At 38.6% G+C, this 23,116-nt stretch overlaps 1 protein-coding gene across 2 annotated transcripts in view; it reads left to right on the top strand.

The window, feature by feature from the left end:
* LSAMP (limbic system associated membrane protein) overlaps window positions 1-23,116 on the top strand; it is a 715,534-nt gene that overhangs the window by 462,095 nt on the left and 230,323 nt on the right. For both annotated transcript variants that reach the window (XM_005201255.5, NM_001205368.1), the window contains 1 exon segment: window positions 17,098-17,223. In XM_005201255.5, the coding sequence (XP_005201312.1) occupies window positions 17,098-17,223 (126 nt within the window).

Below are 23,116 nucleotides of genomic sequence, written 5' to 3'. Positions count from 1 at the left end.
GATGCTGGGAAAGATTGAGGGTAGAAGGAGAAGGGGAATACAGAGGATGAGATGGTTGGATGGCATCACTGACTCAATGGACATGGTATTGGGTGGACTCCGGGAGTTGGTGATGGACAGGGAGGCCTGGCATGCTGTGGTTCATGGGGTGGCAAAGAGTCGGACACTACTGAGTGACTGAACTGAATTGAATGGAAAACAGAAAAAGAAATAGGTGGCCCATAAAGTACTTTGTAGCTTTTAAGGATATGTCATGGCAACCCACTCCAATGCTGTTGCCTGGAAAATCCCATGGATGAACGTGCCTGGTAGGCACGTAGTCCATTGCGTCCAAAGAGTGGGACACAATTGAGCGACTTCACTTTCACTTTCATGATTTAAGGCTAAATCTTATAGGGTTTTCCTGGAGGAAGGGGTGGGTTTTTAGTAGATTCAGGAATAACCTGAATTTTCACCTATTCTATTATTATAGTGAACACCAACCTTTATCATATAAAATGTCTTTTTGAGTGCAAAGGGGGAAAAGATACATTTCTCTTCTGTTGTAAAGTCTCCAGGTGCCATTTCTCAGACCTTGGAAACAGCCCAGTTGCTATTTGCCACCTACCCTAGGTAGCCTGGTATTTTTGAGCTTCCCTCTGCTCGTTACCCCTATTGTTGCCAAATAACAAAACCATCTGCTCTGGTTGGACAGCATCTGAAGATGATTCTGTAAGTTCCAGAAACAAGAAAGTGATTTGGCCCAGGTAAAGGCAAGAGGGCAGATTCCTTCCTTCCTCCTATCCATTAATTCAACTCCTGGATGCTTTCCCCGATTAGCAAAAATGAATATCCAAACAGCTGGAACAAAGATCTGGGAATAGGAGATTTTGGAGGAGCTGCTGACTTGCTGAGTAAGTGCAGCCTCAGTGAGCAGAGTCAGGATAGATCCATTTGCTCTTATTTAGCAAGGCAATGACCCGTACGTGGAAACAGCCATTTGACATCCCACGGAGTAAACCTATTGCTGAAGCAGCAATAATGGGCATCCTTAACTGGGCATGAATGCAAATGTTGCTGTCTGAATAATTTGTCCCCTTTTTAAACCAGCCCACACACTTAGATGCCAGGGTAAATTGTGAGCATTTAATAAATATAGACAAATTCCAATTTAATGTACTTTCTTTTCAGGTAGACTAGGGAACTCAACTAGATGCAGATATCTGTGCCATACATGTAACACCCTAAGCACACATCAACCACTGAGCGGTATGCAAGTGAGTGCATAGCAAGTCGTTGCCCCATGGCCACTAGATCTGAGTAATTTACAGCAGGCTGACCCAAATTCACCCTCCCTTTTGGTAGTGCTTACTGTCTGGATGGGTCTATAGGGACAGTTTTGGGATGAATCTGACTGCCTAGAACAGTGTCAGGAACTCATGGCACCACTTGAGAATGCTATGTAATGTAGGACTCAAAGCCGAGAAAAGTACGTCTTACCCAGCTTGGCCACATGGTCAACTGCCAGCTACATCTCAGAGGACTGTAACGAGTGAGGCTTCAGGCACTTTCAGTTGCATGTACAGTTCAGAAACTACTCCTGCCGGATTAAAAAAAAAATTAAAAGAGGATGGCTTTTTCTTGACTGCCCATTGTTTTAATATGTCATTTTCACAAACTTCCTCACTGCAGTTTCCCTGACTTTACCACATTATCGGAGAAGGCGATGTCACCCCACTCCAGTACTCTTGCCTGGAAAATCCCATGGACAGAGGAGCCTTGTGGGCTGCAGTCCATGGGGTCGCGAAGAGTCGGACACGACTGAGCAACTTCTCTTCCACTTTTCACTTTTATGCATTGGAGAAGGAAATGGCAACCCACTCCAGTGTTCTTGCCTGGAGAATCCCAGGGACAGGGGAGCCTGGTGGGCTGCTGTCTATGGGTCGCACAGAGTCAGACATGACTGAAGCGACTTAGACTTACCACATTATCAGTCATATGGTACTTGGTATTGCTTTGTTTTATACATACATTTTATCTTTTTCTCAAAATTGTTAGTATATTATTCCTCTTTCTTTAAGTTATTTTGTTCATTGTTTGCTACATGCATAAGTGCAGCATTTGTAATCATTCCTGGCAGAGAAATTTGAGTAACTGAAGCTCATAATGAGTTTCTCCTACCTTCAGCCTCATCTGACACTCAGAGAACCCATATTTTCCCATTCACCCATGAAATTTGTATCTAAAAGGAATCATGTTCCTGGAGAGTGCTCCTTTTCAAATACCTACTTTGGAGGCTGATGTTTTTTGCTTTACAAATGGATCCTAATAAGAGTGGGAGCTAGTACTAGTGGAAAGAAATTACCATTGCTAGTTATTTTATTCTACTGCAAGGTCTAAGGCTTCAGAGACTCAAATTATGGACACAAAACACCTGACAATATCTGTTGTCTGCAAGACAGTACAAATTATATAAGGGTGACAAAAGTTTATTGAGAGTGTTTTCCTCTTTGATCCATTATTTATTTATTATTAAAATATATCTGGTTACAGTGTTGTGTTAGTTTCAGGTGTACATCCCTTTTTCAGATTATTTTCCCTTATAGGTTATTACAAAATACTGAGTAGGGTTCCTTATGCTCTACTTGTTGCTTATCTGTTTTATATATAGCAGTGTGAAAGTGAAAATGAAAGTCACTCTTTGCAACTGACTCTTTGCGACCCCGTGGACTATACAGTCCATGGAATTTTCCGAGCCAGAATACTGGAGTGGGTAGCTGTTCACTTCTCCAGGGGATCTTCCCAACTCAGGAATCGAACCAAGATTTCCTGCATTGCAGGCAGATTTGCAGCTTCTCTGCCAACTGATCTACCAGGGAAGCCCATATATATATATATATATATATATATATATTTGTGTGTGTATGTATGTATGTATGTATGTAGCAGTGTGCACATGTTAATCCCAGCCTTCTAATTGATCCCTCCCCGACCTGGAGTGTTTTTGCTTTTTCCCTGGAGCTTCTAAAAATTTGGGGAAAACTTATTTAACTTATGGTTCTACACTATCATATCTATGACATTTTTATGTCACTTTTTGTTGTAGCTATAAAGTGTCCAGACATTAACTGAAGGGTTGACATATTGATATATGTCAATATTGACATATGACATATTGACATAGCTCTGTCCATTAATAGATAAAAACTGAGTGCATGTCCTTGGGGTAATTTATTTTTAATACTGATATTAATAATCGATTATGAATTGTAATAATTACTTTTATCCTTTTGGCAATAATGGTGGCTGTAAAACTATATTTAAAATACCATTGGCCATAGAAATGTTAAGAATTCTTTTATCATGTTATCTTAGAAGTAATAAGGCCAACACTGCTTTTTTTAACTAGTGTTAGCATGTAATAAATAATGGCTACACTATAGATTGAACCTCTTTCCGTTCACTCATGTTCAGCCCTAATAGTAATCCCATAACATAGCCTAATATCAATGTTGCACATTGCTTCCTGTTAACAGATGAGGAAACAGATTTAAATAATCGGTCATTAGTTTGCTCATTTTTAGGCATTCAAAATATATTAAGTACCTACAGTGTGCCTAATCATGGGGATTCAAAATCAAACTCACATATCAGAGAATGTGTGATCGCCTTATGAGCTGGTGACAGGGCAGGGTCAGAATCCCCTGGCTCTCAGTCTAGTTCACTGTGCTACATTTTCCATTCCTGTCATCCATCCTAGAAACTACCACACCATGCAGCTAAACGTGCTTCAGTGGCATTTTCAGAAGCAAATGCCAGGCTGGATGGATGATTGATGTTTCACAAGATGGCATTTATGAGTTATATTGTGTATTTTTATCCTTATCGTTGAATTCTTTGATCGTGCTTATTAAAAACAAGTGCTACTCAAAAAATCCCTGTAGATTTTTGAAACCAATTCTTATATATACCTGCCATACTGTTCCATAGTCTGTTATCTATGCAAAAGATAGGGTTTAAGTTTGTCTAACCTTAGGAAAGAAAGGGTAGAAATTAGGAAGCTGACAGTGTTGTGTTTTTAACACCCCCTCACTGCCATACACAGTGGTACACACACCTTGCCCCAACTTCAAATGAACAATAACTGAGACCAATTTGTTTCTAATTTGTACCATTAGGAATGACATTTTGAATTGAATACAAGTAATAACACTAATTATTTGAGGTTAGGGAAATGAGCCAACTGACCACTTTTCTCCCCTATTATGAAACTTATTATTTTCCTTCTGTAGGCTGGTCAGTTAGGAACTGAGGATAAAGGCAGTAAAACATTCACAGCCAAAATTAGATGGCTATGCAAACCTAGGAGTATTTTTAAAGCAGTCTGTGCTGGCAGATAAGATGCAATTGTAGACATGCAACTAAGTTGATTCTGTGGGAGTACAGTGAGGACCTAAGCAGAGATGACAATTTTCCTTTCCTCTATGGAAAGAACCCCCTTCAAAATTTTCCCTTATTATGACTGCTTCTCAATTTGGAACAATTAGGATTTTTTGGTTTAAGAAACTGAAATTGACTGGCTAATTTTATGTAAGAAGGGGATGATACATTGGAAGAATATGGAATAGCTCGCAGAACCAAAGGAAAAGCAGAAATATCTTGCCCTGGAAACCACAAAATCCTGGATCTCTAGATGCAAGTTACAGACACTAGTGAAAAATAATGGTTCTTTCAGGTGGTTGCTTTCATGCTATGTTTTAGCTAACTATTGCTGATGAACAAACCAGTCTGGAATTCATGGGCATAAAGCAATAATAATTATTCTTTGTTTCTCACAAGTGTACAAGTCAGGACACTTCTATGCTGGGCTTCACTACAGGTGACTGTGTTCCTGGGGTTGTCAGATTCATCAAGTGAAAATACAGGATTCCAGTTAAATTAGAATTTTAGATAATGAATAACTTTTTAGTATAAATATATTCCATGAAATATTTGGAACATACTTTAAAAATTTGCTGTTTATCTGAAACTCCTGTTTGACTGCATATGTCATATTTTATCTGGCAATCCTATTTGCTGCTTCCCATCCTCCTTCTCCAGGGATCAAAAGACTCGGTTGAGCACGTTCTTCTCCTGATAAAGGCAGAGGCAGGAGACCAAGGGAGTCCAGTTGTGCCAGCATTTGTCAAGACTCTGCTTATATGACCTGTACTGATATCTTTGGCCAAAATAAATAACATGCTCCAGGAACGGAAAAATGTGTACCCCCCGCAATAGGAGGGCCTGGGCATGGCACAGGCTGTAGAAAGAGGGCAGAGTGGAAAACTGGACATTAACACAGTCAATCAGTTTCCACTTCTTCTTCATCTATTTTTTATAAAAACCAAGTTCTAGGGAATGTGTGTGCTTAGTTGTGTCAGACTCTTTGTAGCCTCTTGGGTTGTAGCCTGCCAGTCTCCTCTGTCCTTGGCATTTTTCAGGCAAGAAATACTGGAGTGGATTGCCATTTCCTTCTCCAGGGGGTCTTCCTGACTCAGGGATTGAACCCACATCTCCTGTGTCTTCTATATTATAGGCAGAATATTTACCTGCTGAGCTATTGGGGAAGTCAGTTCTAGAGAGAGAGGGTCTGAAATGTATAACTTAGGTAATTTTCATTGGCTGAGGGAAGAAAAAAAGGTCACCTGATTGAAAATCCCAGCAAACCAATGGCAGTGAGATGAGAGGTAGTTCTCCAAAGGAAAACTAGGGTGTCTTACCAGAAGAAGAAGGCATGGACTGGGGCAGGTGAAACAGTCTACTATATCCTTGACTTTGCCTGCTTTTCCACTTTTGTTCATACACGAGAAATGTTAGTCTCATACAAAAGAGAAGAAGGAATGAGTTTGAACCTGGAAAACTGTACAAAAATGCAGAGGCAGCTCTGAGTCCCCAAAATACAGAGCAAACCCTAGAGATCTAGTAGAGATAGTGGATAAGAAAATTACCAAAAATGTGACACAGGACAATAAAACCATGAGTGCCAGAGTCTGATTGACTGTGTCCTAATCTTACTTAATGCTGATTCATTGCACAGCTGAAGGAATTCATATATCCCAGAACAACTAGATGCTAACATTATTTTAGAAACTTCCATTCACTTCGTACTGCATATAAGGGGAAAAACATGCATTTAACATCAACTGTATGTGAATTTCAGTGAAAAAATATTACCTATTTAATAATTCAGATTTAAAAATAACTTTAGGGTGCATCATATTCACTCTACATTTTTTTTTAACAATGGAAACCCTGAGGATTACTTTGAATAATGTATTTTGATAATGTCCTGAAAGATGGGCATCTAAATTATGTTTTTCACTCAGTATTTTAGGAGGGGTTATTCTAATAAACAATTAATTTTGAAACAAGCAACACCTAATAATAATGTGGTGTCTGAAAGATTACTGAATTATATTTTCAAATATTTTGATAAGTGGTAAGTAAGGTTTATATTTATATTTCCCAGAAAATATTACTCTGGCCAAATAGGTTACACTATGTATGGTAATTCTGAAAACCAAAATGATGTACACATTTTATATTATTTAGTAAATGCTATTGGGGAAATTGGCTAAAAAATATGGGAGAAAATCTAGTTACAATTCACACCATAAGTATATTACATATGATGTAAAGAGTTCAATTTTTCTTAATGAAACAGATCATTAAAACAAAAAAAGAAGCAGAGATAAACATTGAACTGATCTGATGTTATAGAAGGATCTAATATACCCAGAAGCAATAGAAGAAAGCACAAGAGAAAGAGAAACAAAAAAGTTAAGACATTGGGACTTACCTGTGGTGGTACAGTGGATAGGACTCCATGCTTCCACTTATTTGCAAAGCAGAAATAGAGACACAGGTGTAGAGAGCAAACTTATGGATACCAAGGGTGGAAGAAGGGGTAGGATAAATTAAGACGTGGTTGACATACATACATACATTCAGTTCAGTTCAATCACTCAGTCATGTCCGACTCTTTGCGACCCCGTGAATCACAGCACGCCAGGCCTCCCATCCATCACCAACTCCCGGAGTTTACCCAAACTGATGTCTGTCGAGTCGGTGATACCATCCAGCCATCTCATCCTCTGTCATCCCCTTCTCCTCCTGCCCCCAATCCTGCCCAGCATCAGGGTCTTTTCCAATGAGTCAGCTCTTCGCATGAGGTGGTCAAAGTACTGGACTTTCAGCTTCAGCATCAGTCCTTCCGATGAACACCCAGGACATACATTACTATGTATAAAGCGGTTAACTAACTAATGAGAACCTCCTCTATAGCACAGGGAACTCTACTTAGTGCTGACAAGGCTCGGAAGGAGAGCTAAAAAAGAGGGGATATGTAAGATCCCCTGGGGTAGGAAGTGCAACCGACTCTAGTATTCTTGCCTGGAAAGGTTCATGGACAGAGCAGCCTGGTGGGCTATAGTCCATGGAGCCTCTAAGCACAGCACACATGATGTCTTACCAGTTGTTAATCTTACACATCATATGTATAACTGATTTACTTTATTATACAGCAGAAACTAACATTATAAAGCAACTATACTCCAATAAAATATTTTTAAATAAAAATAAATTTGAAAAGTACTAATATCCTTTGAATAAAAATTGTTAGGAAATACTCAAGAAAGAGAAAACCAAAACAAATTACCCAGAATACTGTAATAACCCAAGAATTGAGCATAAATCAATATTTCAGTGACTTTGATAAATAACTTATGTTTGCTGATGCAAATAAGGTTAACATGTTAAACAGTATTTCCTGAGTAGTCATCCTTACTGAGAATTAAAATAGATTAAAAACTATTTGGAACCACTTTTGCAAAAGCAAGTGTAATAGAGAGGAGTTAAGTATAGAAGATTTGTAAGCCTTTTGGTTTGGGGACTAGCTCTATAATTCCTTAGCTAATGTGATTTTGTTTCCCGCATTTTGTGCCTTATATCCACATGTGTAAAATGCCAATAATAATAAAAACACTTTTTTACTTCTCAGAATCTTTATTAAAATTTCACTGGTAATAGAATAAAAACTTCGATTTGTCACTTTAATGTTATCAGTGATGGGGTAAATGTAGACTGCATGGATTGCTATAGGAAACTAGGAAGGAACTTTCAAGGCCTCAAACAAAAAAGATATATATATTTATATACATACATGTATGTTATGTATAAAACTCCTGAGGTATAGAAGAAAAAAATTAAAACTCAGAAATGTCTATAATCGGGGAAACTGGACATCAAGTTTATTGTAATTCCTAAAATATATGAACATTTTTTTGCCCCATGGCTAATTTTTTTTCCAGTTGACACCAAAATAGATAACTGGATTGGTTACTAAAGACATACTGATAAAAGCTGTGTTGTTTCAGTTGTTCAGAATAAGAGCTTGCTCTTTCCTGAGAAAAATTTAATGAGATGACTTCCTTGAGCTCAGAAAAGAGTTGGGGAGAAGATTTTCATTCTTTTTTTTTTTTATTTTCCGAACACTCTGTGAGCACTTAATATTCCAAATATTGTGCTCTGTAAGATTTAGTGGTCAAGAAAACAAAAGCCCTCCTTATCTGCCTCTTTCAGTTTAATGACAGGCATAGGTAAATAATCCAGCAATTATGGTTCAGTGCTGTGTGGAGAAATACAGGGTACAATATGAAAACACAAGATAGGCACCCAGTATGGAAGCAGGAGTGGGCTGGAGTGGGGTTGGGGTGATGACAAGACAGTCTCCTGGAACAAGTGCGAAATCAAGCTGACAAGTTGAAACCCGAAGGAGGAAATGGAACAACCATATGAAAAGTTGAAAGAAAACTATTCCATTAGAAAAAAAAAAAAAGTAGAATGTTAAATGCCTGGGAGTAAACAAAGATGGTGTATTCCAGGAACCAAAAGTTGTTTGATCTAATTGGTTGGTACAACTCAAACAGAATATGAAATAAGGCAGGAGAGAGAATCAGGGGCTAACCATGAATGGCCTATTAAGTCATATTAAGAAGTTTTGATTTTATCTTGAGGGCAATGAGGTTGAAGGATATAGTACTCATATTTGCAATTTAGGGGAAAATTTTGATTGCAGTATGGTGAATGAATGACAGTGAGCTTGAAGAGAGAACACTTAGAGGTAAAAAAAAAAAAAAAAAACTAGTTATAATGCAATTGAGAGTGATAAATGAATCTGAGAGATATTTAAAAGTCATAAGCCATAGAATTGGGGGTCCACTTTATGCGGGGACAGTAAAGGAGAGAGAGCAATCAAGGAAGATAAACTTCTTTTTTGATTTGGGCAACTGTTTGCATAATAACACCATTACTGAAAGAAAAAACTGATCACAAAATTACAAGTTCTCTGTGGGAAGGAAGATGATGACCCCAATTCTGAGTATATTAAATCCTGTATTTCTGTGAGACAGTTGATAGAACTATAGAATAGTCATTTCATTGAAAGTATAGATGTAAAGGTCATGAGAAAAACATGGGCTGAAGATACTGATGTGGAAGTCATCAGTATCATGGCTGTAGCTTTTGAAGCTACAGAGTTTATGTGTAGTGAGTGATCACATTGCATAATATAAAAAAATGTGGACGGTGATCAGACCTTCAGATGTTTAGGGAATGGGATAAGGTAAGCCCAAAAGTTAAACTTGGAAGGCTGGCCAAAAGGATAAGAGGAAAAGCAGTTGAGTTTGGTGACCTAAAAACTAAGAAAAGGAAGAATGATGTTCGGTTCAGTTCAGTTGCTCAGTCATGCCCGACTCTTTGCGACCCCATGAAGCACAGCACGCCAGGCCTCCCTGTCCATCACCAACTCCCAGAGTTCACTCAAACTCACATCCATCGAGTCAGTGATGCCATCCAGCCATCTCATCCTCTGTCGTCCCCTTCTCCTCCTGCCCCCAATCCCTCCCAGCACCAGAGTCTTTTCCAATGAGTCAACTCTCCGCATGAGGTGGCCAAAGTACTGGAGTTTCAGCTTTAGCATCATTCCTTCCAAAGAAATCCCAGGGCTGATCTCCTTCAGAATGGACTGGTTGGATCTCTTTGCTGTCCAAGGGACTCTCGAGAGTCTTCTCCAACACCACAGTTCAAAAGCATCAATTCTTCAGCACTCAGCTTTCTTCACAGTCCAACTCTCACATCCATACATGACCACTGGAAAAACCATAGCCTTGACTAGACGGACCTTTGTTGGCAAAGTAATGTCTCTGCTTTTCAATACGCTATCTAGGTTGGTCATAACTTTCCTTCCAAGGAGTAAGCATCTTTTAATTTCATGGCTGCAGTCACCATCTGCAGTGATTTTGGAGCCCAAAAAAATAAAGTCTGACACTGTTTCACTGTTTGCTCATCTATTTCCCATGAAGTGATGGGACCAGATGCCATGATCTTCGTTTTCTGAATGTTGAGCTTTAAGCCAACTTTTTCACTCTCCTCTTTCACCTTCATCAAGAGGCTTTTTAGTTCTACTTCACTTTCTGCAATAAGGGTGGTGTCATCTGCGTATCTGAGGTTATTGATATTTCTCCAGGCAATCTTGATTCCCGTTTGTGCTTCTTCCAGCCCAGCATTTCTCATGATGTACTCTGCATATAAGTTAAATAAGCAGGGTGACAATATACAGCCTTGACGTACTCCTTTTCCTCTTTGGAACCAGTCTGTTCCATGTCTTGTTCTAACTCTGCTTCCTGACCTGCATACAAATTTCTCAGGAGGCAGATCAGGTGGTCTGGTATTCCCATCTCTTTCAGAATTTTCCAGTTTCTTGTGATCCACACAGTCAAAGGCTTTGGCATAGTCAATAAAACAGAAATAGATGTTTTTCTGGAACTCTCTTGCTTTTTTGATGATGATCCAGTGGATGTTGGCAATTTGGTCTCTGGTTCCTCTGCCTTTTCTAAAACCAGCTTGAACAACTGGGAGTTCACAGTTCACATACTGCTGAAGCCTGGCTTGGAGAATTTTGAGCATTACTTTACTAGTGTGTGAGATGAGTGCAATTGTGCGATAGTTTGAGCATTCTTTGGCATTGCCTTTCTTTGGGATTGGAATGAAAACTGACCTTTTCCAGTCCTGTGGCCACTGCTGAGTTTTCCAAATTTGCTGGCGTATTGAGTGCATCGCTTTCACAGCATCATCTTTCAGGATTTGAAAATAGCTCAGCTGGAATTCCATCACCTCCACTAACTTTGTTCATAGTGATGCTTTCTAAGGCACACTTGACTTCACATTCCAGGATGTCTGGCTCTAGGTGAGTGATCACACCATCATGATTATCTGGGTCATGAAGATTTTTTTGTACAGTTCTTCTGTGTATTCTTGCCACCTCTTCTTAATGTCTTCTGCTTCTGTTGGGTCTATACCATTTCTGTCCTTTATGGAGCCTATCTTTGCATGAAATGTTCCCTTGGTATCTCTAATTTTCTTGAAGAGATCTCTAGTCTTTCCCATTCTGTTGTTTTCCTCTATTTCTTTGCATTGATCGCTGAGGAAGGCTTTCTTATCTCTTCTTGCTATTCTTTGGAACTCTCCATTCAGATGCTTTTTATCTTTCCTTTTCTCCTTTGCTTTTCGCTTCTCTTCTTTTCACAGCTATTTGTAAGGCCTCCCCAGACACCCATGTTGCTTTTTTGCATTTCTTTTCCATGGGGATGGTTTTGATCCCTGTCTCCTGTACAATGTCACGAACCTCCATCCATTGTTCATCAGGCACTCTGTATATCAGATCTAGTCCCTTAAATCTATTTCTCACTTCCACTGTATAATCATAAGGGATTTGATTTAGGTCATACCTGAATGGTCTAGTGGTTTTCCCTACTTTCTTCAATTTCAGTCTGAATTTGGCAATAAGGAGTTAATGGTCTGAGCCACAGTCAGCTCCTGGTCTTGTTTTTGTTGACTGTATAGAGCTTCTCCATCTTTGGCTGCAAAGAATATAATCAATCTGATTTTGGTGTTGAGCATCTGGTGATGTCCATGTGTAGAGTCTTCTCTTGTGTTGTTGGAAGAGGGTGTTTGCTATGACCAGTGCATTTTCTTGGCAAAACTCTATTAGTCTTTGCCCTGCTTCATTCTGTATTCCAAGGCCAAATTTGCCTGTTACTCCAGGTGTTTCTTGACTTCCTACTTTTGCATTCCAGTCCCCTATAATGAAAAGGACATCTTTTGGGGGTGTTAGTTCTAAAAGGTCTTGTAGGTCTTCATAGAACCGTTCAACTTCAGCTTCTTCAGCATTACTGGTTGGGGCATAGACTTGGATTACTGTGATATTGAATGGTTTGCCTTGGAAATGAACAGAGATCATTCTATCATTTTTGAGATTGCATCCAAGTACTGCTTTTCGAACTCTTTTGTTGACCATGATGGCTACTCCATTTCTTCTGAGGGATTCCTGTCTGCAGTTGTAGATATAAGGGTCATCTGAGTTAAATTCACCCATTCCAGTCCATTTTAGTTCGCTGATTGCTAGAATGTCGACATTCACTCTTGCCATCTCCTGTTTGACCACTTCCAATTTGCCTTGATTCATGGACCTGACATTCCAGGTTCCTATGCAATATTGCTCTTTACAGCATCTGACCTTGATTATATCACCAGTCACATCCACAACTCGGTATTGTTTTTGCTTTGGCTCCATCCCTTCATTCTTTATGGAGTTATTTCTCCACTGATCTCCAGTAGCATATTGGGCACCTACTGACCTGGGGAGTTCCTCTTTCAGTATCCTATCATTTTGCCTTTTCATACTGTTCATGGGGTTCTCAAGGCAAGAATACTGAAGTGGTTTGCCATTCCCTTCTCCAGTGGAGAATCTCAAAAACGTTTTGCAATCTCAAAAACAACAGAATGATCTCTGTTCGTTTCCACATTCTGTCATATCTCTCTACCATGACCCGCCTGTCTTGGGTGTCCCCAGGGGCATAGCTTTGTTTCACTGAGTTAGACAAGGCTGTGGTCCTTGTGTGATTAGATTGACTAGTTTTCTGTGAGTATGGTTTCAGTGTGTCTGCCTTCTCATGTCCACTTGCAACACCTACTGTCTTACTTGGGTTTCTCTTACCTTGGACATGGGGTATCTCTTCACGGCTGCTCCAGCAAAGTGCAGCTGCTGCTCCTTACCTTGGATGAGGGGTATCTCCTCACCACAGCCCCTGCTGACCTTGAACGTGGAATAGCTCCTCTAGGCCCTCCTGCGCCCGCACAGCCACCGCTCCTGGGACGTGAGGTAGCTCCTCCCGGCCGCAGCCCCTGACCTCGGACGTGGGGTGACTCTTCTTGGCCTGCCTCCTCTCGGGCATGGGGTCCTCCCGGCTTCTGCCCCTAACCTCAGACGTGGGGTAGCGCCAGTCGCGGCCGCCCACGCTAAATGCACCGGTCACATCCGCCCATGCTAAAATGATGTGACTATCAACAAAAAATACTTCAGAGAAAAATGGGAATAATAACAAAGTTTTTCATTGGACCTAAAAGCAATATCGTTCAAGGACATTGGTGAGCTTCTTAAGAGCAGTTTCTTTGGAAGTTAATGAGTGAGTCTAGATTGCACGGAAGGTTGGAGTATGAAATGTGAATTAGGGAATGAAGACATGAGATAGAACAGTTCCTTCAAGAACGTGGAGATAGAGAGGTTTGAAAATAGGTAAGATGGGATTTGGCAGGGTTGTGGGGGGTCTTCTCTCTAGAACAGAAAGACTACATCATATATAAATGCTTATGGGAAAAAACTTCCAATAAAATAAGAAGATAAATGGTGGAGTAAAAACTATTAGTTAGTGACCCAGGATGAGATACAATGTAAGCACGATTACATTTCTAACTGTTTAGCCCAGATGCTGTCTACATCTCCAGTATCTGAGAGCCAGAGCCTAAACATATTGTCCTTAATTAGGAAAAGGAATATAGTTGGTGGCCGAAACATAGCCCTGTAGTCAATTGTTCTTTATTTTATTCTCAGTTTTATCACCACCTGTCTATGTAACATTGAACAAGTGACCACCCCCCATTTTGTGCCATGTAAAATCAAAGTCCTTAGTACATATATATTTCTCATATAAAGAAGAGGCAATATAGTAAATTTTATCATTGTTAAAAGCTCTCAGGGATCTTGACCATTGGAGATTTTTGTTTTGTTAATTTTCATGTTTTTATAGTCAATATTTTAGGGGTATGGAGTCTTTCCCCCTCCACTTTTTCTTTTTAAATTAGACCATAGTTGTTTTTTGTTTTTTTTTTCTGTACTCCGTGTCCTGTCTTGGAATTCAGAATTAACAATGAATTAAGTGATGTGAGCTCTTGTAATTACTACACAGCTTCCTTTTACAGATTTTAGATTGTTGAGGAAAGATTCCTAGGATGTCTAAGTCTTGTTCTCCAACACCATCATGAGTAGTATTGTATTTGTTATGGGACATGATCAGAACAATGGCTTATTCAATTGACAAAGAGAAAGTGTGACTATTAAACAATAGAACAATTGGACATACAGGAGCTCTGAATTCTAAGCCTAGCCATATTTCTTGATGGGATCACCTTTGATAAGCCATTATTCCACTCTGGGCCTCAAGTTCTTCCCTATTAAATGGGTATAACTTTTCAGGTCCTCCTTGTGAAAGTCTAAGATACTATATTATAAGTCAAAGTATGAATATGAGAAAAATACTCTTAACCCAAAGAGGAAACAGAAACTCTACCAATAGAAATTAATAAGTAACAGGAATCAACTACATTCTATTTCTGCCATTGTGTTTGGTTTGGAATTATTGGTTCCTACCCAGAGCCCATATAAGATGCCATCGTGAGAAGAATGCTAGTCAAGAGAATTCTCCTCCCACTTCCTCCTTTGACACTCTGCCCTGGTCAGTTGCCCATCAATAACTGCTAACAGAGATCTGCAGAATCTTATGGTTGTCAGGCAGCTGTTTCTACAAGCAGAAAATGTTCCCGTTTTATTTATCTCTGCGCAGAGTCTCTAATGGGCAGGAAGAGTGGGGGGGGAAAGTTTTTTAGTTTGGTTTTGTTTTTTATTGAACTTCTTCATGCTTTGTTGTCTTCTTCCCTCCCCTGACACAGAGTTTCTCAGGGACAGCACAAGCAACTAAGAGTTAAAAAAAATAGGAAAAGGAAAATCACCGTCAAAGCATAAACTCTCCAATTTGTAATCAGGGCATAACCTCTGTGATGAAATTTGTGAGTAAGTAATTCACTTTCCACTTAAGCCCACCAGTATGAAATCTAATGTTGCTGCCCTGAACACTAATGAAGGAAGTCAGACGGCAGTACAGCTAGCCCCTGGGGACTCATTTCTCACATCACCAAAAAGTAATTCCCATTATTTTTGGCCATCTGGTAGCCTGGATTGTGAAGATGAAGTTTCATTCAAGTAGGGCTTAAGAGTGTGGGCCCTGGAGTCTTTTTAGATTCACATCTGTTTTCTGCTTGTCACCTAGCCTCTTCTATAACTTATTTTCCTACCCATAAATAAAATCCTCATAGGATATTATTTACTTATTATAAGGAGTTATTGAGATATTACTTATAATTTACATAAGGTGTTGGGTCTTCCCATCATCCCATCCGATCCCATCACTTGTTGGCAAATAGATGGGGCAACAATGGAAACAGTGACAGACTTTATTTTGGGGAGGTCCAAAATCACTGCAGATGGTGACTGCAGCCATGAAATTAAAAGACGCTTGCTCCTTGAAAGAAAAGCTATGACCAACCTAGACAGCATATTAAAAAGCAGAGACATTACTTTGCCAACAAAGATCTGTCTAGTCAAAGCTATGGTTTTTCCAGTGGTCATATATGGATGTGAGAGTTGGACTATAAAGAAAGCTGAGCACCGAAGAATTAATGCTTTTGAACTGTGGTGTTGGAGAAGACTCTTGAGAGTCCCTTGGACTGCTAGGAGATCCAACCAGTCCATTCTAAAGGTGATCAGTCCTGGGTGTTCATTGGAAGGAGTGATGCTGAAGCTGAAATGCTAATACTTTGGCCACCTGATGCAAAGAACTGATTCATTTGAAAAGACCCAGATGCTAGGGAAGATTGAAGGCAAGAAGAGAAGGGAACAATAGAGGATGAGATGGTTGGATGGCATCACCAACATGATGGACATGAGTTTGAGTAGGCTCCGGGAGTTGGTGATGGACAGGGAAGCCTGGTGTTCTGCAGTCGATGGGGTCACAAAGAGTCAGACACAACTGAGTGACCTAACTGAACTTGGGGCTTCCCAGTGGCGCTAATTGTAAAGAACCTGCCTGCCAATGCAGGAGATGCAAGAGACGCAGGTTAGACCCCTGGGTCTGAAAGATCCCCTGGAGGAGGGCATGACAACCCACTCCAATGTTCTTGCCTGGAGAATCCATGGACAGAGGAGCCTGGCAGGCTACAGTTCTTAGGGTTGGAAAGAATAGGTTGTGACTAAAGAGACTTTGCACACATGCACGCCCTCCTGTCTGTGACATAGGCCTTATAAATTCCATGTTTAACCTCTGAGGTAACATCATCAGACCTGTCAGTCACCAAGATGATATTTAGGGCTTTCTGTTGTAGTGATTAACTAGGGGTTTCATTATGTGGCTAGATTGTAAACAACCAGATTACTGCATCTTAATAACAGAAATTGCAATCTGATATTAAATAACATTGCTTTTCTTTTCCTGACATTTGAAGAAAATACATTCATTTTATCTACATAAGAAAATAAATGTAAGTAGTACCTAGTGATAAGAAAAATCTATTCTTAATGCTTATACTTGTGCACACTCTCTAATAACAAAACCAGGTCCCTTGGAATCATAAAAGAGCTAAGATATTTTCATTGTGTTACTCTGTGTACTTCCTATAGTGCTTGACCACAGTGGAAAGATTCTCACCTTATAGTAAGACCCATCCTTTACATCTGCTCACTGAACCTGTAAGGAAGTCCTAAAGTATGTAATCTTCTTAACACAAAAATTCAAATGGTTCAAGTCAGAAAAGTACTTTGCTTAGATTTGCCACTTCCAATTGCATGGACCAGCACTGCAAACCTACTTTTAATGATGTGGTTACTTATTCCATTTGCTTTTGTCTTAACAGTTCCACCAAAGATCTCCAACATCTCTTCGGATGTCACTGTGAATGAGGGCAGCAACGTCACCCTGGTCTGCATGGCCAATGGCCGTCCTGAACCCGTGATCACCTGGAGACACCTTACACCAACTGGTAAGCAACTCTCCAGGCCCCAAGATACAACACACCATTTAAAATATCCTCATGCTTCTGTGATTCCATTGGATCCAAAAGGCATGCCTGTGTGTTGTTATTAAAACACTATTAGAACTCCCTCCCTTGTATAACTATGGCTGATTCATGTTGATGTTTGGCAGAAGCCAACAGAATTCTCTAAAGCAATTATCCTTCAATTAAAAAGTAAATAAATTTTAAAAAACACTGTTAGAATAGTTGCATAGAGCTAACTTGTTTAGGGTCATCTCTGGTCTTGGCTAATATGTCCATCTCTATAAAGTCTATAACCATACCGTATATATATTATACTATATATATAGTTCTGTGGTTTATATATAAGGTATATTTCATTTTAATAGGCCACTCCCCCAAGGCAACCAATATAGAAACATTAAATGCATTAAATGACTTAATAATTATGTCTAAAGCAGGTCGGTATCTGAATGTCTTGGGACAATATTTTGTATGGATTAAATTCCCATAGTTCTTTGTGTGCTTTTTGTGTTGCTTTGCTTTTAAATATAGTTTCCTAATACTGTAGTACCTTGTGAAGAAATCTTTCAGGAATAATACAAAGTTGTGACTTGCAATAGCCTGTCCTTAGCATCTGGCTCTCTGGAGGGGTACCAGGCATGGACTAACCTTCATGAACTCATTATGCATCTCCAGCTATTGATGCTAATTTAATGAAAGTTGGAAAATCATTTCTCAGGAAATGTCTGCATTCTCCCCTCCTCCTTCCCACAACCGTCACTGGGTTCTGAAGTTCTACTGCCTTTTAAATCCCATTTAAATGTTTTTACCGAAGTATTTAGGATTAACTGCATGTGTCCTCTCCTACTCCACAGACTGAATTTTCTTACCTACAAAACTATGCCTTTGTGAATGACACAGCATTCACAGAATCGGGTCTGCTATTTAGTTCTTTCAGAAAGAGGAATTATGGATCAATTTTTCTTATAAAATATCATTTATTTTGGTAACTAGCCCCAAACATTTAACTTATTTATATCTGATATTCTCTTAACATTTTCTCATATAAATATCTACAGATTCAAATACAACATATTAATTTTGAAGTGAACACCATGAATATTGTTATGCAAAGCTCGATAGACAATGGGATCTATATTGATATACTTCTGAAAGACCAGACTAGGGTAGTGTTTGGTTATAGCATCTTTAAATAATTTTATATTTTGTGGTATGAAAATATGGGCCTCCATTTCATATTAGCCCTCAAATTAATTTACCAGGTGAAGTTTGGACTAACCTATGGAATAGTCTTTTATTTAGGCACCAGTTCTGATTAGAGGCTTCTATTTTCTTAAGATGATGTTAAGTCAAAACTCATTCTTGTTATTAATGCTTACAGCTTGTTATTTGTTGAGAATATATAAAAGCAGTAAATGAGGCACTTATTTATGGGATGAACCTCAAACTCATATCCTCTCATTCTCATTTTAAACCTCACATGGAAAAAAATACAAATGCAGGATTATCTGAAGTTTGAGCCACTGGTTATCATATACCTTTCCCCTGGATTAAATTTAACCTCCAGAGCACATTCTCCTTGAATGGAATTGCATATATTAACCCTCAATCCCACAACATACCTACCTTTCTCCTGTAAAATTGATTTTACTAAGTGACAATTTGGTATAAAAGTTTGGGGCACATATTTAAGGATTTACAGAAGATATATCCTCTGAAATCATTGTATTTTCTGTAATGTTGCTTTGAGAGATTGTTATTGCATTACATAGTTTGCTCTGAAAGGACCCTTTGAGGAAGTTCCTCTTTTATTTCAGTATTTCTACTGTCCTATTTCTAAGCAATGGTTTGTTTTTTTAAATGAACCCAATGAATTTTTACAAATAATGAGGAGTCCTTCATTGTATTAGCTGTTACCAAACTTAGAGCCAAATTTATAACCAGTCTGAAAAAGAATAGAGGAAATCATATATAAATTACACGTTAATGAAATGGATTTTGAACAAACTGTGTGGGATTTATGGCATCAAATCCATATATAGACACACTCTTGCTTTCATCTTGTTTTCTCATCATTATTTTCATATCATCTCCCTTTTGTAATTAATTTAAATGTTTGTATAGTATTTATGATCTCTTATTTTTTATGGAATATATGGCAGATAAAAGAAAATAAGAAAGGAGGAAATAGATTATATTCAAGTTATAATCAAGAAATGAACTGCATTAATATTAATAAAAATGCCTTATCCCTTTGGTGCATTATTGACTAGTAAATAGTTTTGTTTTGTTTTTTTTCAGGGAAAAATACTATTGATGATCTGAAACGAAAGATAATTCTTTTTTATCCCCTCAGTTCAGAAAAGTAATGAAATCAAACCAGTTTCAAGACTTCCCCAGGCTTGTTCTATAAGTGTAGATTTTCATGGCTAACTTTAGTTAACTTGTTAATGACAGTAAACAAATGGTTTGAACCCTGAATAATCTGGTTATCCATGATATTTCAAGTCATCTAAAGATCAAAGGACAAGCTAGATCTTCCAGAATAAAGGGACCATTTACATACAGTCAGAGAACCTGAGGGACTTCAAAATTAATAGAAAAATTGGTGTACACAGAAGGATTCCCAGTAGTTGGGGGAGGGTGGTGTCAGGAAACTATAGTCCCTGGGCCAAATTCAACCCACCTCACTTTTTTTTGCAAGCTTAGAATAATTTTTAAATGGTTAGAAAAAAATCAAAAGAATTTTAAAAAATATATGGACACTAAAATTTCCGTGCCCTTAAACACAGTTTTAATGAAATACAGCCATGCTTAGTCATTTATATGATGTCTATGGCTGCTATAAAAAAAAAAAAAAAGACAGCAGACTTTTGTTGCAACAGATATGGTTTAACCTTTAAAGCCTAAAATATTTTCTATCTGGCCCTTTACAGAATAGTTTAAAGACCCTTGCTCAAGACTATGGCTTGAAGCGTGAGACAAGGATTTTCTGCATTCGTCTATGACTCCATGGGGCTTTGGGAAGATCTCCCATTAAGTTCCTAAATACATCTTAAGAGAAATAACTTTATTCTTCTATAATCTATCTAGGCCCTCTCTCTGGGTCAAATCCTGCCCTGGCACCTGCAAAACTACTTCCTTGCTTCATTCACAGGCTCAAGCTGCTGCTGCTGCTTGGTCGCTTCCAACTCTGTGTGACACTATGGACTGTATAGCCTGCCAGGTTCCTCTGTCCATGGGATTCTCCAAGCAAGAGTACTGGAGTGGGTTGCCATGCCCTCCTCCAGGGAATCTTTCCAACCCAGGGATCGAACCCGGGTTTCCTGCATTGCAGGCAGATTCTTTACCTCTGAACCACTAGGGAAGCCCAAGGGAAGCCCACAGACTCAAGGACAGACTCCAATTCGCTCTACAATGGGTATTAATTCCCAAGTCTACTTTTTCATCTTCTTCACATCTGACCTAAATAACCACCTGATCATAATCATATTCTTGATTACATGAGAGAGAATTTGTCTTTACTATTCTATATAGGAAATTGGGGGGGGTGTTGTTTTGTGTGTTTTCCTTTGCAAAATTTGGAAACAGGGGTTGATCCTTTTCAGCTATAATCCAAAGCCTTTCATAAAGACACTCAAAGAAGAGGCTCTGCTCCCTGTGTGACAGCAAAGCTACCTGTAACCCATGGCCATACGAGCAAAAATATCCAGCTAGCTTTGTTCAATAATTAATTGTGCCTTCAATAGAACAGAGTGTGACTGCCTTGCAGAGGAAATGTACCTGTAATTAGCTCGACCCCACAGGGACATTGAGCCCTGAAAAGGGGGAGATTTCATGCAGGGTTCACAAGTACTTGATTACCTGTCACTTGATGACACAAGGGGGAGAAAGGAAGGTAGGTGCAAGGTATATTTTTATGAGAAGAAGAATATTTATTACCTCTTAATTCAGTCCTTTTTTAAAAAAAAATTTGTTGGATCATTTTGTTTCTCTTTTCTTTTGACACCTGAAATCTCTTTTTCAAGAATACTGCAAGTGTTTTTTAATGAGGGAGATTAGAACAATGGTGAATTTTTTATATGTATAAAATCAGAACATACTTGATATAGATGGAAGAGAAGAGATTGATGAATTCTATGGTTCCCTTCCCTGTATTTTTGATATCTTAATTTTTCTCTCCTCTTCAGTTCTTCTGTAGTCAAAATGATGTGTCACATATGCGGTTGTTAAATGTGACCTATTTTCTCCCTTAATTAAGTTAGACTTTCATAATCCTGTAACTCCCAGAGGGCAATTGCACTGTAACATGTATTTTCTATGGTGTGTTTGATCTCACTTCTATGAGCTAAGCTGCTCCCATCTTCATTTAACTTTGTTTCTAAATCTTTCTTCTCACATTCCAGAGGAAGTATCTTTCTCAACTGTGCCTCATGCCTTGTCAGGTTTGTTCACGGTTACAGAGTTTCTGGGCTTCCCTGGTAGCTCAGTGGTAAAGAATTCACCTGCCAATGCAGAAGATGCAGGTTCAATTCCTGGGTCAGGAAGATCCCCTGGTGAAGGAAATAGCAATACACTCTGATATTCTTGCCTGGGAAATCTCATGGATAGAGGAACCTAGTGGGCCACAGTCATGGAGTCACAAAAAGTTGGACACTACTTAGTGGCTAAACAACAATGACAATAATAGTTTTTCTATATATTTTATTTCTACAAAAGTTTTTACATCCTCAGTAGCTTTCTATACCTGGAACACTGAGAACTTAGCCCCTCAGGCTGAGAGCAATTTAGTAGGCATTTTATAATTCTCTTGCCTAAGTCAGATTTAACATCAGCACCACATATAGAAAGCTCATGTAAGGAATATTTTATATTTATAAAAGAACAAAAGAACACACAGTAATTTGAAAAGATACATGCATCCCAATGTTCAAACAACAGTATTTACAATTACCAAAATACAGCAGCAACCTATGTGTCCAAGAGATGAATGGATAAAAGAGATGTGGTTTAATTATACAGTGGAATGCTACTCAGCCATAAAAAAGAACTACATTTTGCCATTTGTGGCAACATGGATGGAACTAGGGATTATCATACTAAGTGAAGTGTCAGAGAGAGAAAGATAAATATATAATATCATTTGTATGTAGTATCTAAAAAATACAACAAACTAGTGAATATAAAAAAATAAATAAACGGACTCATAAAGAGAACTAGTGGCTACTAGTGGGCGGAGGGAAGCAGAAGTGGGGAGGGGCAATATAGAGGTAGGGGAGTAAGAGGTACAGAGTATTATGTGTAAAATAAATAAGCTACAAGGATATATTGTACAACACAGGGAATGTAGCCAATATTTTATAATAATTATGAACAGCGTATAACCTTTAAAACTTGTGAATCACTATATTGTACACCTATAACTTATATAAATATAGTTGTACATCAACTATCCTTCCGTAAAAAAGAAGCATTTTCTATGTTGATGGGGTTGGGAAAACATTCTAAGGAGAACAGGACTCTGAAGAGTCTGAAATCCCCTTGTTCATTGGAGGTTGGGTTTTATCACTTAGCCAGACTCTTTCAGTTCATTTACAAGTTGAATCCTTGCCTAATAGTGCTCTTAAACTCCATTGATGTTATAGCTCCATCTGTCTTACTTCTGATTTTATAACTTACCCAATTATTAATATGTCCAGCCTAGACTCTGCCTTCATGGGTTTGGAAGAAATACATAATGTTAAACTAAATTCATTTCTTTAAGTTGAATTCCAGAAGCATATATTGCAAGTAGCTATCATCTGGCCTTTTCAGTTAGCATGTTAGAATTAGTTTATTTCACATTTTACAGAGAGAATGTAGAGATTATATAATC

The sequence above is a fragment of the Bos taurus genome, chromosome 1 (assembly GCF_002263795.3).
Source record: "Bos taurus isolate L1 Dominette 01449 registration number 42190680 breed Hereford chromosome 1, ARS-UCD2.0, whole genome shotgun sequence".
Lineage (NCBI taxonomy): Eukaryota > Metazoa > Chordata > Mammalia > Artiodactyla > Bovidae > Bos > Bos taurus.
This window is presented reverse-complemented; position numbering and strand designations above follow the sequence as displayed.